Source organism: Adiantum capillus-veneris, chromosome 8, assembly GCF_014529385.1.
Source record: "Adiantum capillus-veneris isolate H3 chromosome 8, ASM1452938v2, whole genome shotgun sequence".
Classification (NCBI taxonomy): domain Eukaryota; kingdom Viridiplantae; phylum Streptophyta; class Polypodiopsida; order Polypodiales; family Pteridaceae; genus Adiantum; species Adiantum capillus-veneris.
In genome coordinates, this window is record NC_140938.1 from 26,464,276 (window position 1) to 26,485,362 (window position 21,087).

Genomic DNA, 21,087 nt, shown 5'->3' on the forward strand with positions numbered 1-21,087 from the left:
GGTCCCAAGTGGCAAAATCACTATAAAACTCACGAATTTCTAACCATGTAGCTATATCATATCATGGCAAAGGTAAGAAAATTTTCAGCCAAGTTTGGGTCAATTGCCATCCTGAGGATCAATATTTGCATTTCAAACTCCTTCAGCCAAAACAGGATCCATGGACTTTTAAATAATTTCTAGTTGGTACCAATGGAATTCAAGAACATCAAAGGACATGTACAAATGTCAAAGTTCAAAAAATAACAAATTGTTTAAAATCATGATTTCTAACTTTTGGAAAAATGGAACATGTTTAATCTGCAGAGGGTTTCATCAAGTTTGGTTGTGGCCCTTTACACCTATTTGGAGTAATTTGGGAGAATAATCACCTCACATGGATAGAATGCAGGGAATCAAAGACCTTGACAACGGTACAGGGGTAATCAGCAAAGGTAAGAAAATTTTCAGCCAAGTTTGGGTCAATTGCCATCCTGAGGATCAATATTTGCATTTCAAACTCCTTCAGCCAAAACACGATCCATGGAGTTTTAAATAATTTCTAGTTGGTACCAATGGAATTCAAGAACATCAAAGGACATGTACAAATGTCAAAGTTCAAAAAATAACAAATTGTTTAAAATCACGATTTCTAACTTTTGGAAAAATGGAACATGTTTAATCTGCAGAGGGTTTCATCAAGTTTGGTTGTGGCCCTTTACACCTATTTGGAGTAATTTGGGAGAATAAGCACCTCACATGGATAGAATGCAGGGAATCAAAGACCTTGACAACGGTACAGGGGTAATCGACATCAAACTTGCTTTTTATTGCACAAACATGCTTTAGAACATGCAAGGATTGTGGGGGATTGGTCATTTATAAAATTGTAAGCATTGTTTGGAATTGAAATTCTTAACATCTACACATAAGGGTATACTTTGCCATCACAAGTTTGTCCCATACACTCTTATCTACTTGCTCAAGAAGTTTCATAACCTTTGGAGCACAAAAATCATCACAACCAAACAAGCTTACACACTTCAAACCTTCCAAGACATATTTCATACTGTGTGATCCAAATTAGCCCTTGTTCACAAATGGGCATTAAACTGGCATGAGATTATCTAGTATCTTCAATGTGATAAATTCAAAAATGCCAATTTTTAACTTTTGTTCATAATGGGAGTATTTGACATCACAAATGGGTTCATTAAACTGGCATGAGATTATCTAGTATCTTCAATGTGATAAATTCAAAAATGCCAATTTTTAACTTTTGTTCATAATGGGAGTATTTGACATCACAAATGGGTTCATTATCCTCTATTGTACATGCTTACCAAGTTTGGCACAATTTGACCATCAAAACTTCTATATATCATCAAGTTAGCTGGATGTGCGCCAAATTAGGAGGGCGGATGTTGGTAGACACCGACATATGCAACAATTTGTATGTGATTTTGAAAAATTGTAAGTGGGGGGAGGAGGATAAGCCCTTGTGATATTTTTTACTTTAATTGTTCTCACTGAAATAAAAAATATCTTCCATGAATTTTTCAATTGGTGCTTAAACATTGTACTAATGGAAAGCTAGCTTGTCTATAGTAAAAAAGTATGCATGTGTATGTAGCCTCACTAAGAATGAGCTATTTTATTCTCTAGGTTAGTAGGATTGTGAATTTAACCGAGGGTCACTACTCTCTTGCTTGTGTGTTAACCTAGGGTTGTAAAATTTGTTTAACATAGAGACTACTCTCTTACACCTCTCCAACAATAGAATTTGATGTACATCTTTTCTTCTTAAGTCATTTCTTCCGTCATACAAAAGGCAAAATTTTCATGGATATGTCATTAGAAGGGCTTGCCTGAAAGTTTCCCTTCTATAGGGAAGGGAAGTGAAAAAGAATACCTGTCGAGGAAAGGGAAGTACATTAAATTGCCCTTGCTAATTTAGAAGGCAATATCCATGGGAGTCAGTGTAGGCTAGTGAATTACCATATGTGAATTTGGAAGCAATTCCAAATTATGGACATACACATAATACATGCGTTTGCATGCAATATACAAGCTTGTGCCATTTCTCTTTTCTAGAAATCTAGACATGCAGCTTGGTTCTCCTTTGTTGTCAACATCATAATTACTTTTAGCAAGTACACAAAACATGACATGCTATTTAGGAATCTTGGCTACTTATGCCTACACTTCTTACCCCTCCTATTAGAACCTCCTGCTCCAAAGAGTGATGTAATCTTCATGCCTTATTTTTGAAAAAAAAGCCAAGACTCTTCTCTCCATTGTCATTAAACTTCTCCCTTTGCAACTGGCCATAATACAAGTACAAGAGGTATCTCTCACTTGTTTCTTCATACCTTTGTGTGTTTCACATCATGATTGCAAAACCACATCCATTGTGCTATGGTCTTGTCTTTTCAAGACTTTTATACCAAAATCACGCTGCACCCAAACTTGTCACACAACTATCAAGGGTGTTAAGTGTAATGGTTTTTGCCCATTGTCAAAGCACTTATTAACACAACGAATAGACATCCTCCCAATATCCAATGTTCTCATGGAGCATGAACTTCATCTTCATATGTTGATTTCTTGCCACTAGATGCCCACGTGGGCCCCCTCTGATCATTCTTTTTGAATTACAAGAGAAGCTTCATGGCACCTATAGTTGCCAAGGTCTTGCCACATTGTCCATTGCTGGGTGTAACTACTTGGTCACTCTTAGATGTTACAGAAACCATTGGCATTACTAGATTAGAAGGAAAAAAAGAGCAAGCTTGCAGTTGACAATAAAGCTGAAGTCATGTTCTTGTGTTGCACATGAATTCGAACTCCATGATCAGTAGGGATCATTCTACCAATCAAGGGTATTGCCTTTAAAGGAAGTTTTTTGTCTACCCAACAACAATTGTCGACCTCACAAACAACTAAATTATGTAAGACAACAGCTTTGGGTAGCAAGAAAGGCGATGCAATTGAACTTCTGAAATAACATGCAGTATATAGAACATACGATGGGATATAAATTCAAAATATGCACATTACTATCATTTTTTCCCGCACCTGTTGATAATCTTTTCTCAATCACAACCAACTTTGCCCAATTGAGCCCCATTCTTCACCTGTTGTTAAATTTAATTTAAAAGCTTGTTTGTAGGAAAGTTAATGCATTAAAAAAAATGACAGGCTACTTAAGTAAATCAGACATCTCTTAAGAATTTTCACTTCAAGCAAAACCAAAGATTTCATAACTAAGCTGTTAAAAACAACTTAGTCAAGCTGTTATGAGCACTTCATTGGTCCTCTTGAGAGGGGTGCTCGAGATGGACACAAACTGCCAAGCAGTAGTTTCAAGTATAACCTAAGGAGAGAAACAGATGATTGTCATGTTACTGACTAACAACCTCCATCAGATGCAAAAATGACCCTCTGAAACGGGAAACTTGCAATAGTTGTATTGATTGGATGTCAGAATAACACTTGCAGTCACTCCAGCCTTTGCCTGTTCCTTTAACATTGACTGATACTGATGCAAGAGGTACACGTATACAGAAGCTAAGCAGGGCTGGGAATCCTTTAAGCTGTAATTTCAAAGGCTCCTTCTCAGGATTTCAAGGCCACTATTTTTCTGTCTGTAGATGTAGTGTTACACAACACCTGATGGTAATCGCATTACAGATTGTCCTTCCACAACACTGCACAAGGGAAGCAAGTAGTATCAGATTGTGTCATTTGCATCAGAAATGTTAGCATATATCGTTTCATACCTCTTCACGTAATAATAACAAAAATCTGCTAGGATAAAAGTTTGCACAACTTCAGATAAAAGAACCATCGATGGCCACAAGCCATGCCCAAGAGCTGTGAGCAGATAGCCCCGACTATCCAGGACCTGCAGAGTCAATAAGCTCTCTCTCTCTCTCTCACACACACACACACACACACAAACACACACACACACACACACACACACACACACACATTAGAGGATGCACAAAAGCTTATGGTTATCCTTGAGACTTTTGCTTGCATAGTGGGCTGATTATGAATGAATCCAAAACAAACGTTATGCTTGTGAAAACCAACCATAAGCAGAAGCCATGCATTGTGTACGACAATGGGACACTTGGCACTTGTTAAGAGCTTGAAGTACCTTGGTCTTCAGGTTCCAGCCAATCACAAGTCATTTGGAAGCTAGAAAGAGAGCATACTTATGCATTTGAGAACACGTGTAACGCGGGGGGTATCAAACGTTCGAACTTGGGTGCCTTTTTGACACATTGGTAACATTGGTTCTTCCTTATGGAATTGAAGAGTGCGGTGGAAGCATCTCAAAGTCTACTTGAAAGAGTTTGAGAATGTCCAAAAGCAATTTCTTACAAACTTTCTCCAAGTTAAGACACAAACACCATATAAGACACAAACACCATATACGCTCCTACTTCTTGAGTCGGGATCTCTTTCAATTGAGGTTATGGGCATGGAAAGGATTAAGGAGTACATGATAAGAATGCGTCAAAACCCCTCACATCAAATCCCTACAATTACATGGGAAGCAAGCAAAAAAAATTGAGCGCAGGATGAATGCAAGACATATAGAAGTGGTTTGGGAGATGGGATGCATTACAATTGCTACATGATGCCTCAATAGACTCCCAAATGAATGAAGCTCTTCTACAACTCCAATGTATTATGGATTGGGAGGAATCTAGTGGGTTGCGCTTCATACATTACACCACTCATATTGCGCCCCCAACTACAAAACCATGTTCTTCGCTGAAAGAGGAAACCGTACTCGGTACGGTTTGCACACTATGCTCACTGCAAGTTCAAGAGTCTGAGTACCACACTACTAGAGTGGTCAGCTTTTGCTCACATCTGAACTTGCTTCCCTCACAATTTCAGCCGTGACTTAAGACCTACACACTTTCCTAGACTAGCCACAGTGTGGCCTCTCCATTGTGACTCTCATCACCACGATCCTGTAGCATCGAGAATCACTTATCAGCCCCCTACATACTACATCACATGTATCTTTGGTCCCATAGTGTCAAAGTCCACAATGCAGGAGCGTAGAGACCAAGGAGAGAGAGAGAGAGAGAGAGAGAGAGAGAGAGAGAGAGAGAGAGAGAGAGAGAGAGAGACTACTGAACCAACTAACCTTCGCAATGAATTGATGATAATATTATGGGGGCTAGGTGTGCTTATATAGCCACCTCAGTAAATTGCACTACCAGACTATGAAAAATAAGTAAAATAAATACCTAGATCCAAAATAAATAATGGGGTCACATTTGGCTATTCACTTGAGATGGTACTAACTTTAACACATAGGTCATATTTGACCTCCGATGACGATAATAAAATCTATGTGCGCGCGCGTGCAAGAAAAGAGGCTGATTTCTATTACTTGAAAGGCCCTTCAAACGCCCAAATGGTGTCGATTCAGATGGCATCACTAATTACAAAAAAGCAAGCCCAAAGGTGATAATCTGGAAACTAAAAAAACTGGATAGCCATATGGCAAACTGAAAGCCAGGGTAGAAAACCTCTTAAAGAGAGTAAAAATTGCCCTGGCAAGCTAAGCAAAGAGAGGATGCTGGCGACCTACTTGTAAGGTTGAATGGGGGATTCCAACCAGACTCTGAAAGATGAGCAGTTCCATCAAAGGCAAACTCTGCTATTGTATATCAAAAACCTGAACCACCACCAGCAGTGAAAAGAACAAGGAACATCTGCAAGAGTTCAAATGTCGGGCAATGTCCGCCAACTGGTATAATATCACGAGGAAACTGCAGGAGGATGCCCCAACATGAGCAACAAAGTCCTGCACTAGAGCTGACTAGGAGCTATCAGCGAGGATAGAAACCAATCCACTTGTTGAAGGTGGCCACTGGCTCTTGAGGACCAAAGCTGGATAGGGAACTCCAAGAAGACAGTGAAGGAAGCTCTAATGACAATCACCTTTAGAAAAACTAACGTACAAACCTGGTTGATCGAGTAGAGAGCAAAATGGCAAGCCAACAACAACAAACCCTAGCAACCCAAAGCAAGAAACACCAGAGAACGAGGAAGACACGAGGCACCATGTCACGTGAAAGATGACAGAAAACAAGGAAATCAAAAGAAAAACATGCTCTAAAAAGAGACTTCACCCACACTCACACCCCCACCCAAAAACATAGACATGCATCACCACTTACCCACCCGAACGTCAGTTCAGTGGACACCAGGGAAACAATGCAAGCAAAAACCAAATGCTACACACACCCGCCATACACATGCCCGCACACAAAAATGAAAGAAAAAATGCAAGTTGAGCATGTACTGGAGATTCATTGAGTTGAGCAACTTCGGCACCCCCACGAAAAAATCCATCTACTTAGGGTAAAGCAAGGGCCGAAAAGGAAAAAAAAAGTCAGGATAACAAGGGCGGGATGGCTGCTGGAGAAAAGGCTTGCACAATGGCTGCGGGGTGATGTGCATTGGGAACCTCTATAGCACCAAGTCGGGCAGAGCTATAGCGGTAACCTATGCCAACAACAACGAAACAGTAGCCCCAAACAGGTTTGCCGACGAAAGCAACAAGGTGAAGCCCAACGCGTTCCTAGCACAAGGCAAAACAGTGCCCTATATGAAAGCACACAGAGATGACGGTTCTGCTACCCTCGACGGCGCGAGGTGGTAGAGTAGTCTGCTTGCGAGCTAGCTCAGCGAGGTGAGCACGAAGGCCTAGATAGGGTTTGCTGCAAATGAGCAACTAGGGCTAGTGCTTGTAGTGCTTGCTTTGTTAGTTTGCACACGGATGTGCAGCTAGGGTCAGCGCTTCCTTCGTTAGTTTGTATCTCTCTCTCTCTCTCTCTCTCTCTCTCTCTCTCTCTCTCTCTCTCTCTCTCTCTCTCTCTCTCTCTCTCTCTCTCTCTCTGTGTGTGTGTGTGTGTGTGTAATAGGCTTGGACACTCCAAGCCGGAAATCAATAGCAACACACAAACAGAAACTTCAAAATCACTGAACTTCAATAGAGAGACACAGAGAGAGTCGACACGGCCTGGCAGAGTTCCATGCCCAGAGGTATTGGCCTTGAAGTCTAGCGCCCCTTTTGGTATTTATTTATCATTAATCGTTCAAGGTTGCATCCGTACGTACATATGGATTCTATCCGTACTGTACATCCGTACAGTACGGTTGGATGTACAGTACGGTTCAGTACGTACAGATAGGTTCCGTGCACTTTTTTTTTTTTTTTGGGTGGGGTTGCTCCCGATTAGGCCTCTCTTTTTGAAAAACGCCTTGCTGCAACTGAGAGCGACTGGTTTTAGCAGAGATACACGTATAGTGCAGTGTGTGCTCCTCTCTTACAGGTGCCAGCTTTGAGTGCAGTGTGCGGTTTGTAGTACTTACTACTTATTAGAGTCAGGACTTCAGACTTCAGTCTTGGATTATGATGATTCATTATGTATTTATATTGATTCTCTTAGTTTGACAGCAGACATCTGACACTATTTGGTTAGCTAAGCTCAGCTTGTGTTTTCATTGTTCGGTTAGAGTCGTGGACTCTAGTTTTTGGCATTTGCAATGGTCTATTGTTGATTTGCTAGTCTTTATTAAAAGTCTTGGTGAATGCATATATAAATGTATGAAATACTCTCAGTTTTAGGCTTTGTGAAAAAAGTACGAATTTTTACGTACCTAAAAACTCAATCCATTCTGTACTACGTACCTCACGAACCGAATTTGTACCGAACGCTACGTACCTAACTACCGAGTAATCATTGCAAAGTAAAACTCCCGAGGGACCTCTCCTCTCAGGCTCTGCGTCCAGATGCTTTGCAGAGTGAGGCCCCATGGGCTCCTACAAACCGTACAAGGGATGCCCAAAAACAATACAATGAAAAGCTTCATGTTCCAAAAGCATCTGGTCACTCAACTAGCGCCAAAAGCTGCCAGCTTAATTTGCGAAAATCCGTACAGCAGTGCCACATCAGCAACCAGCAGAAATAGCGGAGCTGTTTGTACACCGATGCCACGTCAAAAAGGCCACGTGATTTCTCCTTTTTCTAATGTTCGTATCCCCCGGGTCCCATCGCACGGGACCCCATAAGTTGGAACAACTTTTATCTTTTAAATCTATCAGTTTCACCGGGGTTGTCTGACCGAGCATGCCACGTCATCACTTTGTGACATACCCCCCTCTTGAAAGAATTGTAATTACGCCTGCAAAATCAGACAGAAGCCATAAACCAGTTCAATAGACACTGACTTAAGTATTGACGCACTAGAGGACCCAAATCCAACACTTGCATAAAGACGACAGTCACTGAACATCCACATAACATTCAAATCAAATCACATAAAAATCCATCGAGATCTAGGACCAGGATTCCTGGCAACGTGTTTAGCAATCGCATCTAGATCCACAATGGACCTCACTGATGTTGAATTAACTAATTCTTAATAGCGATCATGTCTATGGAATCTTAAGACCGAAATGCTACAGTCATTTCGTCTATCAAACTTGCACTCAAACCAATCACATGAGTGAGCATACAAAAATCAAATTCATTTTCGGGAATTCCCATGTCTAAGTACTTTCATAAAGTCATTCAACACAATCCTGTCAGTCCATCGGTATCCCTGAAATCCAAAGGAAAGTCAGTGACTTTATTCCATTGGGTAATCCGTGACAAATGAGCGGACTCCTCTCTTGTGCAATCCCGTCTACACCAAATTCAACCCTGCTAATCTGCAAGATCTCTCAAAATAGTCGAAGCTAGACCAAAAGCCTTAAGGTAAAGTTCCAATATCTGAGGAGTATCTGCTAGGTTCGACCGGATAGTTCTTGACTAAGAACTACCGTTCTCTTTCCATTCCTTGTGATCCAATATTTGTTCTGGAACAAGAATCTCCTCGCTCTCTTCTACTTCAAGTTGTTCCTCAGGCTCCTTGTATCATTTATCTTTTCTTGAATCTTGAAAGGGCCATAGTACCGCATTCTTAGCTTTGGAAAAAGCTGCTCCTTTCCCTTTTGTTTCCCAAGGCGTGTCTTCTCAAACCGTAAGAGCACCCAATCATCCTCCTTCAACTGCAAGTCGCGTTGATGTCTACCAATTGCCTTCTTATGCAATGCTTGAGACTTCTGTAGAGCCTCGTGAACCTTAACAAAAGCAGTGTCCAAATCTCTCGTATACTGATCTACTTCAAAAATCTTATCCTTGGTATGGGGAATTCTCTGATCTACCAACAGATTCCCTTTCCTTTCTTTCCTTGTACCCTGGGACGTGTCGGTAGCTTCGCCTATCATCTGATCCCCTTTCTCCAGAATCCTTTGGTGAACTTGCACTTGGTTTCCTTAGTTCGTTGGAACGTTCAGATGTGCTACCATCTGTTTTTTTCTAGAATCCTGTGATGAGTTATCATCTCCAGTTCCCTTGATTCATTCTCTTCAATCTAGCGGGCTCTTGCCTTGTTGAGGTGGATACTATCCTATCCGTAAGATAAGTTAATGAGCCGGCATGCATTCCAAATCGTTGCTTAGCATGTCCCATAAGTCTCTGAATGGAGTCAGACTTCTGGTTCAAACAATACTCTCAAATCTCTCAACAAATCAATTTTGGCAAACCACAACAAAACTGCTCAATCTGGTTTCTCTGGCAAATAAGTATCTAAAAACCTCTAGCAGTAGTCATCCAATGTATCTTTCTTAGTCATTCTCAATTACCTCAAATGGCGATTCTAGTTGCTAATCCTTAATTAAGTACTTAAACTCATGATTAAGACTTAAGAAACTGAAACTGAACTTAGAACAAGGCTTAGAAGACTCTGTGTTTGATTGATTGATGACTTGTTGAAAACTGAGTACAATAGGCTCCTTATATAGGAGACGAAGAGACATAAATGAAAAGACACATCTCTTGGTGAAGAGACATGACTTTAGACGTAAAGACACATCCTTTCAGCGAAGAGCTGCAACCATTGGGCGAAGAGTCGCACCCGTAGAGCGAAGGGGTGTGACCAGTCGTCGAAGGAGTGTGGCTTTTGGCGAAGTGACACGTCCTTTGGGCGAAGGGGTGTGACCATCCAAGCGCAGGGGTCCTGCTTGGCATGGCACTTCGCGTATCTGCAACTAGGAAGAGAAATAATACTGCAACATTAGTCACAATCGTGACAGTATCTATGCCGCGGTGGCCGAAAAAAGGTGGACAATGGCACTCTATCAAAACCTTTTCCCTCAAAGGCTGTGTAACACACATCGTTTCCGCATCAGTAACCGTCCCATATGGAATGGCTTGCAACTGCCTCTCCACTCTGTATTTGGTGAAAGATATCCGCAAAATCAGGATCTGTGGCGTACTGATCTACCATACCTTTGAAGCTTTGATGATGTAATGTGGAAATAGCCATAACCAAGGGCTTTGTATAAAACGCATCTGCCACTAAATTCTTCCATCCCTCAGCATGGACTATCTAAAAATGAAACTGTGACAGGATGTTAGCCCACCTCATCTACTTTTCCGAAAGCTGCTTTTGGGACAAGAAGTAGTGTAAACTCTGATGGTTTGCGAAGACGGTAAAGTCAGCTCCGAGTAGATAGTGTCGCCATTGCGTAAGAGCATGGATAATTGCCAAAAGCTCTTTCTCGTAAATCTGTGCAGCCCGTTCAAGACGTGAAAACATCCTGCTCTCATAAGCTATGACACTGCTTTCTTGCATCAAGACTGCTCCCAGACTGCCAGAAGCATCACAATAAACTTAGAATGGCTTTTGCAAGTCTGGCAAGGCCAACACTAGTCCCGTAGTCAACTTTTCCTTGAGAGTCTGAAAGGCTGCAATCTTTGTCGGTCCGCAAGCAAAAGGAACTCCTTTCTAAGTCAGCATGAGAAGCTATCTCTGCAAGTTTCCGGATGAGCCACCGATAATATGAGCACAAGCCCAAAAATCTTCGAATCTCATGACATTCTTCAAATCGGGCCAACTACGAATAGTCTCAATTTTGGCCGGGTCAATCTTTACCGGAAAACCTGCAACAAGTGGTATTTGTGTTCTGCTTCATTCTTGGAGAAGACGATAATGTTGTTACACAAATAATCGGTACTCCATGAAAATCCTATCCATCATGCGGTTGAATGTCGCCGAAGCATTTGTAAGACAAAAAGGCATCACCAAATATTCATACAAACCAAAAGTCGTCCTAAAAGCCGTCTCGTAGACGTCTCTAGGAGTAATTCGGATCTGATGATAACCACTCTATTTAAATATCTATTCGGCAAGTAGAATCTTTAAGTCTGTCGAGTATATCATGGATCCTCGGAATGGGAAATTTGTTCTCGTTCATTATTTCTTCATTTTGGGCTCGACTAGGTTGGTAAGATGACTGGTTCGGTGGTGTACTATTGGGAATCAAATCAATTATATGGTTTTCAAGACGTGGAGGTGATACCTCGCCTGGTAAGCCTTCAGAGAAATAGTCCTTTCAGCTTTCCTCCTAACCTGAGACAACCTGCACTTGACGTTTGTACTCCGCTCTGGCAAACTTTTCCGCCAAAAATTGTCCAAATCTTCATTCTTTTCTTCATTAGTTCCTACACCGGATTTTCATCTTTTCTTTGTATACCCACCAGAGGAGTTATCTCGGTCAGATTCTCTGCGAGGACCCATGTGTAATTTGGGGTTCTTTATGGCTTATGCCTTGTAAGCCAGAGCGATGAAGGCAGGAGCGCGCCCGATGCGCGATGTACGAAGGGAGGGAGTGGCTAATAAGTCTGGGGTCGGGACACGAAGATTCTTTCACAAAAACTTGCGTGTGCTACAAAAAGAATCGGATCCTCCGTAGAATGAGAATCTTTCCGAACTCTGATACCACTGTATCAGGCTTGGACACTCCAAGCGAGAAATCAATAGCAACACACGAACAAAAACTTCAAATTCACTGAACTTTATGAGAGAGAGAGAGAGAGAGAGAGAGAGAGAGAGAGAGAGAGAGAGAGAGAGAGAGAGTCGACACGGCCTAGCAGAGTTCCGTGCCCAGAGGTATTGGCCCCAAAGTCTGGCGCCCCTTTCGGTATTTCTTTATCATTAATCGTTGCAAATTACAACTCCCGAGGGACCTCTACTATAAGAATTTATGTCTAGATGCCCCATGGACTCCTATAAACCGTACAAGGGATGCCCAAAAGTAGAGCCCCAAAAGCAATACAATGAAAAGCTACATGTTCCGAAAGCATCCAGTCTCTCAACTAGAGCCAAAAGCTGCCAGCTAAACTTGCGAAAATCCGTACAGGTGCCACGTCAGCAGCCAACGCAAATCACGAAGATGTCCGTACAGCGCCACCACATCAGCAAGGCCACGCAATTTCTCCTTTTCCTAATGTCTTTGTGCCCCCTGGGCCCCATCGAACGAGACCCCATAGGTTGGAACAACCTTTATCTTTTAAATCTATCAGTTTCACCAAGGTTGTTCGATCGAACATGCCACGTCATCACTTTGTGACTCTCTCTCTCTCTCTCTCTCTCTCTCTCTCTCTCTCTCTCTCTCTCTCTCTCTCTCTCTCTCTCTCTCTCTCTCTCGCGCCCTTGGAGAGCGAGGAAAATGGTTTGGGGCCTAATTGAGAAGCCCTAGGCTGCATCCAAAAGACGCATTGAGAGGCAACCACTACATTAGAGGGTGTAGGGTGGGAGAAGAGGATGACCAAAACTACTACCAAGGTGAGGTGCCCATTCAAGTTGAAGAAAGAAAATCTTTAGTCAAATGGCACAAAGCAAATCGAGCAGATAGAACGTTTCACCCTCAAAACATGGTGTTGCACCACAAAACGTTTCAATCTAACGTTGCGAGCATAGTGAAACGTTGGATCGAACGTGCATTTATGCATTTTGGAAGGCCCTAAAACCTATGGTAACTTGTTGTTAGTGGAACCACATGTGTTTCACTTGATAAGTGAAACATTTCAAGGCTGCAAATGTTTCATTTCAACGCTCGAAACGTTTCACATGTGTGGACCCGCTGAAACGTGTTTCAAGGTGACCATGGTTCAACCACTGGATGGTCACTAAAAGGCACCACTGAACGAGGGGAATCAGCAAAGTCCACGTTGAAAACTAGCAGGGCAAACACCAGCAAAGCAAGGAAAGCGGTAGGGACAATTGAAGGAAGAGTAGCAGCAATGTGAGAAGACCACCAGACACCAATTCAAAGGCAAGAGTGGAGGCTCTCATCCCGGCCAAACCCATCAAACTAGTTACTACCATCATTAAGAGAAAAACACCACGATGAAGAGTCCACTGCAAGCCACCCTTGCGCAAAAAGCAGCAAAGAAAACAAAACTCTCAGCCTTCAGAACCCCCCCCCCCCCCCCCCCCCTCTCTCTCTCTCTCTCTCTCTCTCTCTCTCTCTCTCTCTCTAACTTTGTATGAGATTCACCACATGGTAACGCTCTGGTCTCATAGGTCATTTGGCCTTTTGAAGACGTTAATTTAACATTTCATTTCATTTCATTCCTAAGTGACTCACCTTCTCTCTCTCTCTCACGCGCTGCCTGCTGCCTTGCTCATGCGTTGCCTCCTGCCTTGCTCATGCACTGCTCCTGCTGCCACCCACGCTGCTGCTGCTGCTGCTGCTCACGCTGTTGTTCACCTGCTGCGCCACCCCCAACACCCTCTCACCCAGCTAGCCCCCCCACCCCCCCCCCCCACAGGCAGAAATTCAGAATTACAGGGAAAACAGGAAATTCCAAAAAAAATTCAGATTGGAGAATTTTGAAAGAAATTGCAAGGACGTGCAGATTTACAAAAGGCAGAAATTGCAAGGATTTTTTTGGCAAAAATTGCAACGACCTGCAGATTTACAAACACAGAACAACTTTGACACAAAAATTAGCAGAAAATCAGAAAATCAAATATCAAGAATGTATGATTGATATGAGGAAAACATATGTATGCATTATGCGGGACATGGACGTATGTGTGATGTGGACATAGTGGGTTGGTCTTGCAAAAGTGCAAATTGTGTTTTTGATGGAGGTCATGAGCGCTTCGCCAGTGTGTAAGCCCCATCCGAAGGCAACCTTTGTGCTTACAAACAAGTTAATTACACAAATGGAAAGGGAGATGAAAGACTGGAAAGCAGATACGGAGGGATGGTGGAAAGCGAAGGCCAACCTTCTTCAAATGTTTCTCAACGAAGGCGCGCAGTGGAAGAAAGAGAAAGAGGACCTGCACGCAGAGCTACAAGCACTTAAGGCGGACTCCAAAGCACTTAAAGAAGAGGTCTCAGCCCTCAAGCGAGAGCTTGCTGATAGAGCAAGCAGTGGACTAGAGGAAGGGGAATTCCAGCCTTCGGTGATAGAGGAAATAAAGGTCATCAAGGAGCAGGTACGGATGATCAAAGAGGAGAAGAAACAGAAGGTGGTAAAGACGTCTTCGTGGATGGATGTGATCACGAAGACACAAAAGAAGGCGGATGAGGCCGAGAAATGGATAGAAGTCGCTAAGAAAGGGAAAGGGAAAGAAACCACATCTATCCCCACTCCTATAATCATCAACATGACTCTAGAAGAAGAGCAGTGAAGGAAACTAGAGCTTTGCATATAAGAGTAACCGGTGGAAGGGAAGGTTGAAGAACTTCTCTGCATGATGGGTAGTGAGGCTACTCATACAAAGGCACGGAGGGTGGGGAAGAAGACACAAGGCAATGGGGAGACTTCAAAAGGGAGAGCTTTAATCATCCGTTTCCCATCCATGGAGGCAAAGAAGGACTTCTTGAAGAAGCGTCCTACACTAAAGAAAACGGGCATATTTCTTGGAGATGACCTCACTCTCACACAGCTTGCGCATATGAGAGAGGTAATGCCAGAGATTCAACCGGCAAGCGAGAAGGGAAAGACGGCCTTCTACAGAGATGGCCAGGTGGTGATTGTAGAGCGGTGCGAGACCCATGGGACCACTCTCAAAGTTGCCACTTGGAATTGTAATGGATCTATGCGACTTGATGTGGGCGCTTTTGAGGATAGTTTTACGGGAAGAGACATCGTCTTCTACTCTGAGACACATCAGGCCCCTGGGCAGTCTATGCCTCACATTAGTGGATATAGATGGCCCGGGAGACAGCCTGTAGACAGGAGACACAATTAGAGCACACACGGCGGGGCTCAGGAGGAGTGGCAATGTTATTCAAGGAGGAGTTGCAGCCATTGATACATATAGCCCGCAGGGATGTGGGTGAACTTGAGAGCAGAGACAGACAGATATCTTTACATTGCTATTTGCTACTTTCCCCCGAGCACGTCCGTGTATGCACCACCTAGAGGACAGTCCCCCTTTTCTATTCTGGATGATGACATATGGGAGTTCTCTAGAGATGGTGACATCATCATTCTAGGGGATTTCAATGCTAGGACTGCCCATCATCAAACAGTATTTTATGATACTTCAGAGGAGATGCTGAGAGAGCTGGATGTTGCAGAGACTGGTTTAGAGCTGCCACTGGACACCCGGAGGAGTTACTACCACAGCAAAGCTCGTCCCCTCACACCAGAGACATACTGATCGACCGAGCGACTGAGCTAGGGAAATCCAGACGCCCACGACTGCGGAGGACTAGTCACTACACAGCATCGACAGAGGCTGCATCAGAGGATTCGGATCACTTTGGCCCGACATGCACGACGCCCGGTCAGACTACTGACCATGGAGGAGATTGATGAGATTCGCTAGCGACCGATGCTGGATCTCTTGTGATCTAGATACCCCAGCTAGCTCCTTCGTTCACACCTAGCAATTTAGGATTCCATAGTATTTTATTTTGCCATTCAGTCATTTTGTCATCTTGTTACTCTGACTTTGTATTAGATCCACCACATTGTAACTTTCTGGTCTCATAGGTCACTTTGACCTTTTGAAAACGTTAACATAACATTTCAGTTCATTTCTCTCTCTCTCTCTCTCTCTCTCTCTCTCTCTCTCTCTCTCTCTCTCTCTCTCTCTCTCACACACACACACACACACACACACACACACACACACATAGTTGGGCTTGTTCCATTATAATCACTTGAAAAAATATACAAGAATGTTTGGCCATAGCCATAATACATGATACAACTGTAGTGGAAGAAAAAAACCCTCCAAGGATAATACATGACAAGGGGAAAAACTCCAATAAGCACATAATAATGTGAAAGAACAAATAAGTGTGAAAGCCTGTAGGGGAATGATAAGGGGAGCCATGCTGACTCCGTAGATCTACCCGAAGGTACTTCTCTTCACTCTTTGGAACACCCTTTGAGCCATGACTACCCAAATCAATCTCTGCATTGTATTCTGATCCTAAGGTGTCAATGTCATCCAGTTGTACATCCTCTACATACACCTCTGACCATCTCCTTTGTCCATGCTCCGAAACCCGAGAAACAGAGTGGGCACGATGGCATTTGGACTATCATTGACAGATTTAGCAAGCAAGCTCACTTCATTCTAGTGAAGAAAACAGTCAAGCCGGACCATTTAGCGAGATTGTTCATTGCACAAATATTTCGGTTACATGGCATGCCTGAGACAATAGTCTCTGACAGAGATCCCCGATTAGCAAGTTTGTTTTAGAGGGCTATTTGGGAGAACATTGGCACACGGTTGTAGTTCTCGTCATCTTTCCACCCGCAGACAGATGGGCAATCTGAGATCGCAAATTCAATTGTTTTTGATTTATTGAAGTCTTACATCTCTGATCAGAAGGGATTTTTTTTTTGCCTTTGGTGGAATTTGCCTACAATAACACGATTCACTCTTCAACGGGGAAAGCGCTATTTGAGATAATTGAAGGTACTCAGAAGGTTCCTCCCTTTCTCAGCACTAAAGACAAGATTTTTGATGCTGACGAGTACATGAGGGACTTGGCCACTACTTTTGCCAAGGTCCGCGAGGCTCTAGAGAAGTCTCAAGTATGACACAAGAAGGCAGCAGATCGACATCGATGCAACTTGAAATTAAAGGAAGACGATTGGGTGCTCTTACATTTTGAAAAGGCACGCTAAGAAACGAAAGGGAAAGGAGCGGCTTTTTCCAAAGCTTAGCATGACGTATTATGGCCCTTTCCAGATTAAGGAAAAGATAAATGACGTCTCCTTTCCGCTCAAGCTGTCAGATACTTGGAAGATTCACAATGCATTCCATGTGAGTCTCTTGAAACCTTTTAAGGGTGAGGTGCTGTCACAAAGTGATGACGTGGTTGCCTGAACCCTAACCCTGTTGAAACCCTAACCCTAATCTGGTGAAACCCTAAATGGCTGCAGATGGGAAACCCTAACCCTAATCCTAATCTGCTGAAACCCTAAATGGCTGCAGATGGGAAACCCTAACCCTAATGAGCAGGCTGTACCCGAATGGAGGCAATGCCACGTGGTAGGCCAACGCAAGTTGCGGCGCAGATTGCGGAGGCTGCTTTTTGCATGGAGTTGTCTATGGCAGCTTTTTGACATGCTTTTCCTACACATATTAGCAAGAGAGACAGAGAGAGAGAGAGAGAGAGAGAGAGAGAGAACTTGGAACTGCTTTATTTGCCAAGTAGTGGCACGAAAGAGAAAAGCAAAAAGAAGTGCTTTATTTTTAAAAGCTTTTAATGCTTTTAATTTTCAGCTTTTGGGGCTCTGCTTTTGGCATCCCTTGTAACTCTTTATAAGTGAAGTTGGTCTCTCACCTCTCAGAGCATCTAGACGCAGAGTCTGAGTGTGAGCGCCCGCCCGCACTCTTGTACTTTGAACTCAGATTAATACAAAAAGAAATACCGAAAGGGACGCCAGTCTTTGGGGCCAATATCTCTAGGCACGGAACTCCGCCGGGCCAGGGTTGAATCAATTATGAACTGTGAATTGTTTTGAAGTGGTTATTTGGTGCTGTCGTGGTAGATTCTTGACTTGGAGTGTCCAAGTCTGTTACAGGTGCCAGTTGATGGGGAGCCTGATGAGCAACCCGACGTGGAAGAGAGCGAGGAGATACTCGTTCCTGAACAGATTTTGGCACACAAGGAAAGAAAAGTGAAAGGTAAAGTGATTCGGCGGTTCTTAGTTAAATTCAAGAACTATCCGGCATTGGATGCAAAGTGGATGGAAGACCTAGCAGATACTCCTCAGATTTTCGAACTTTACCTTGAAGCATTCAGTTAGCTATATTTACTCTGAGAGATTCCGCACATCAGTAGGGTTGAATTCGGGGCAGAGGGATTGCACAAGAGGCGAGTCACTCCGCTCCTTTGCACAGATTACCTTGATTGAATAGAGTCACTGATATCCATTTGAGTTTAAGGGATACTGCTGTGCTGACAGTATTCTGTTGTATGACTTTATGAAGTGGAATTCCCGAAATTGAAATTGAATGATTTGTACTCTCTCATGTGACTTGCTTGAGTGTAGGAACTGAAAGACGAAATGGCTGCAGCATTTCGGTCTTAAAAATCTCTATAGATATGATCGCAATAAGGGTTAATTAGTCAGACATCAATGAGGTCCGGGATGGGGGATTTAGATGCGGTTATTAAATGCGTTGCCGGCAGTCATGGTCTGAGATTTGGAATGAATCTTTCTGTGATTGATTTGTCATGTGATGTCCTATGATGTCAAGTGCAGTGATGTGACTGTTGTCTTTGTACAAGTGCTAGATGTGTCGTATCTAGCATAGTTACAAGGGACGGAGGGGACGGACCCTAGGGACGGGGGACGCTCGATTCCGAGACGGGGATGGACGGCAAATGGGCTGCCAAGTGGGAACGCAGGCAAAACATCCCGGGGACAGCAGGGAAAAGCAGGGAACGGTAGGAGACTTTTTTTAAAATTTGCAAAACTGATCATTTCTAGTGGCTAGTTCCTCTCCAATAGCCATATGTTTGAACTTTGAAGCACCCCAATGGCTATAAAAGCCACCCTTTGGTCCTCATTTTTCGATGTTTTATAAGCACATTTGCGTCTATATGACTCATGTTCTTTGGTCTATTTAGTGTAAATTTGTGGTCAAAGTGATGCTCTCTGTGTGTGGCACGTGTGTAGGTCAAAAAATGCCATATTTTTTTTTTTGCTGTTCCGACCCTCGTTCCCGTTTCCTGACTTTTGTCGTCCAGTCCCCGTTCCCGACCCCGACCTGCCATCCCATGTAACTATGGTATCCAGTGTGTCGGTACTTAGAGTCAAAGTCTATTGAAATGGTTTATGGCCTCTGTCTGTTTTGCAGGCGTAATCCAGGGCGATTACAATTCTTTCGAGAGGGGGGTATGTCACAAACTGCTGACGTGGCAGGCAGACAGTACGGACAGACTACTTACGTGGCATGCAGACAGTACGGACAGACTACTTACGTGGCAGGCAGGCCATACGGATCCCGGAAATCGTGCTGACAGGCTGATGTGGCAGAATGTACGGAATTCCGCTTTTTGCGCTGACAACCGTATGAAAATTGTGCTAACTACTTTTCTTGGAGTTTTTTGACCAAGATGCTTTTGAGTGTATGGCTTTTGGGGCTCTGGTTTTAGCATCCTTTTGTAAGAATAAAAGGGCCCAAGGGCCTCACTTCTGAGAGCATCTGGGCACAAGGTCTGAGAGCTGACCCGCGGGAGTTGTTCACTGCTCAAAGATTAATACAAAAAGAAATACTGAAAAAGGTGCCAACCTTTGGGGCCAATCTCTCTTGGCACGGAACTACGTCAATCGGGCCGTGTTGACTCATTAATTCTGAAGTGTTAAGTGAATCTCTATTGTGTCGCGACTTGGGGTGCCCGAGTTTGTTACACCCATCCACACTGGTTGTGCATATGGGCAAACCCAAAAATAGTGCCTTGAAGACTCATGCTCTAAAGTACATCTTTGACAAGTCGGATCATGACCAATGACTACCGACCGAGTGCCTACAGGCAATCTAGCATGCGCTAGCATCCACATGAACACTTATCCTGCAGTTGATCTGGAGGGTCTAGATGCACGACCAAAATTGTCGCTGAAAAACTGGGAAGATTCGTAGATACTGCCACACCTCTGACTGGCGAGGACGATGAGGTGGATGCCAGGTACACAAAAGAAGCCTCCTCCCAAGGGAAATTGAGTACTCAAAAAAGGATAGAGGGGCGCCATCATCGCTCAAGGAAAGGCCAGAGCCACTCTTCAGGGTCCCAATCCAACTAAATAAGGGGCTTGCCTTGCGAGATCCATAGTCTCCAAAATGGAGCCTCCTCAACACTAAAAGGACGATCGACACATGATCTTCTCTAGGAAGAGCCAACTACTCTAACAGGCTGCCAATGAACAGTCAACCACTGATCAGGTAAAAATTCACCCTCTGTTATGTCCCGCTCACAGGAGAGGGGATCTAGCCCAGATGCTGTCGGGATGGGCGTCCAGTGTCCGGGCGGACGTAGTGTGAACACGGCCAGTGTGGCCGGCCATTATTATAAAAGGCCAAGGCCTCATTTACAGTTATCGACCCCACTGGCAGAGTGCCAGTGGTTAGCCCGCGAGGCTAGGAGTGCGTGAGGTCACCTCGAGGAGGTGAGGCCGGGTGGTATGGGACGCTCGATCTTACAGGTGCACGCCTATGTCCTCGTACGCTGGCCCCAGCACGGGGGAGCCGCCGGATGGTGGCTATGGCCGGGTGGTTCGTCCGACACGCATCTGTGGGCGGTCCGTGTGGCCGGGAGATACTATCTCCTCGTTCGTTTCATGGTATCAGAGCCGAGTGCACACTTACAGACTGGTTCGAGTCGGAAAATCACAGTTTTATGTCATTTTTGATGAATTAATTGATTATTTTCTTCTCATAAGCTTGTGTGCAGGTGAAATTTAATGCGTTGCTCGCTGATTTTTTATAAAATTCAGCAGCCTAGCAGGTGGAAATGCGGAAAATCACAGTATTATTGATTGATTTTACTGGTTTTTCGATGAAAATCAGTATATTACTCATTAATTTGCTGTTCTGGATTTTATTTCAGCATATGGTATACTTTTACCTCTCTGTTAATTCCTCTCTCTGTATGCTTGCTTGGCATGGAGCTGTGTTGCAATTCTGCAGGGAAGCGTGAGGAGGCTGGGAGAGGGAGTAGAGCTGCTGGTTTTTTTTTCCAACGTG

General features: G+C 43.7%; 1 protein-coding gene across 2 annotated transcripts in view; it reads right to left on the bottom strand.

Annotated features, from left to right (window-relative positions):
* Positions 1 to 3,185: 3,185 nt before the first annotated feature.
* The window catches only part of LOC147451835 (uncharacterized), an 87,271-nt gene continuing 69,369 nt past the window's right edge, over positions 3,186 to 21,087 (bottom strand). For both annotated transcript variants that reach the window (XM_086517704.1, XM_086517703.1), the window contains exons 6-7: positions 3,762 to 3,886; positions 3,186 to 3,689 (exon numbers count right to left, since the gene is read on the bottom strand). In XM_086517704.1, the coding sequence (XP_086373830.1) occupies positions 3,641 to 3,689; positions 3,762 to 3,886 (174 nt within the window). In that variant the 3' untranslated portion in view covers positions 3,186 to 3,640. The remainder of the gene's footprint in view (positions 3,690 to 3,761; positions 3,887 to 21,087) is intronic.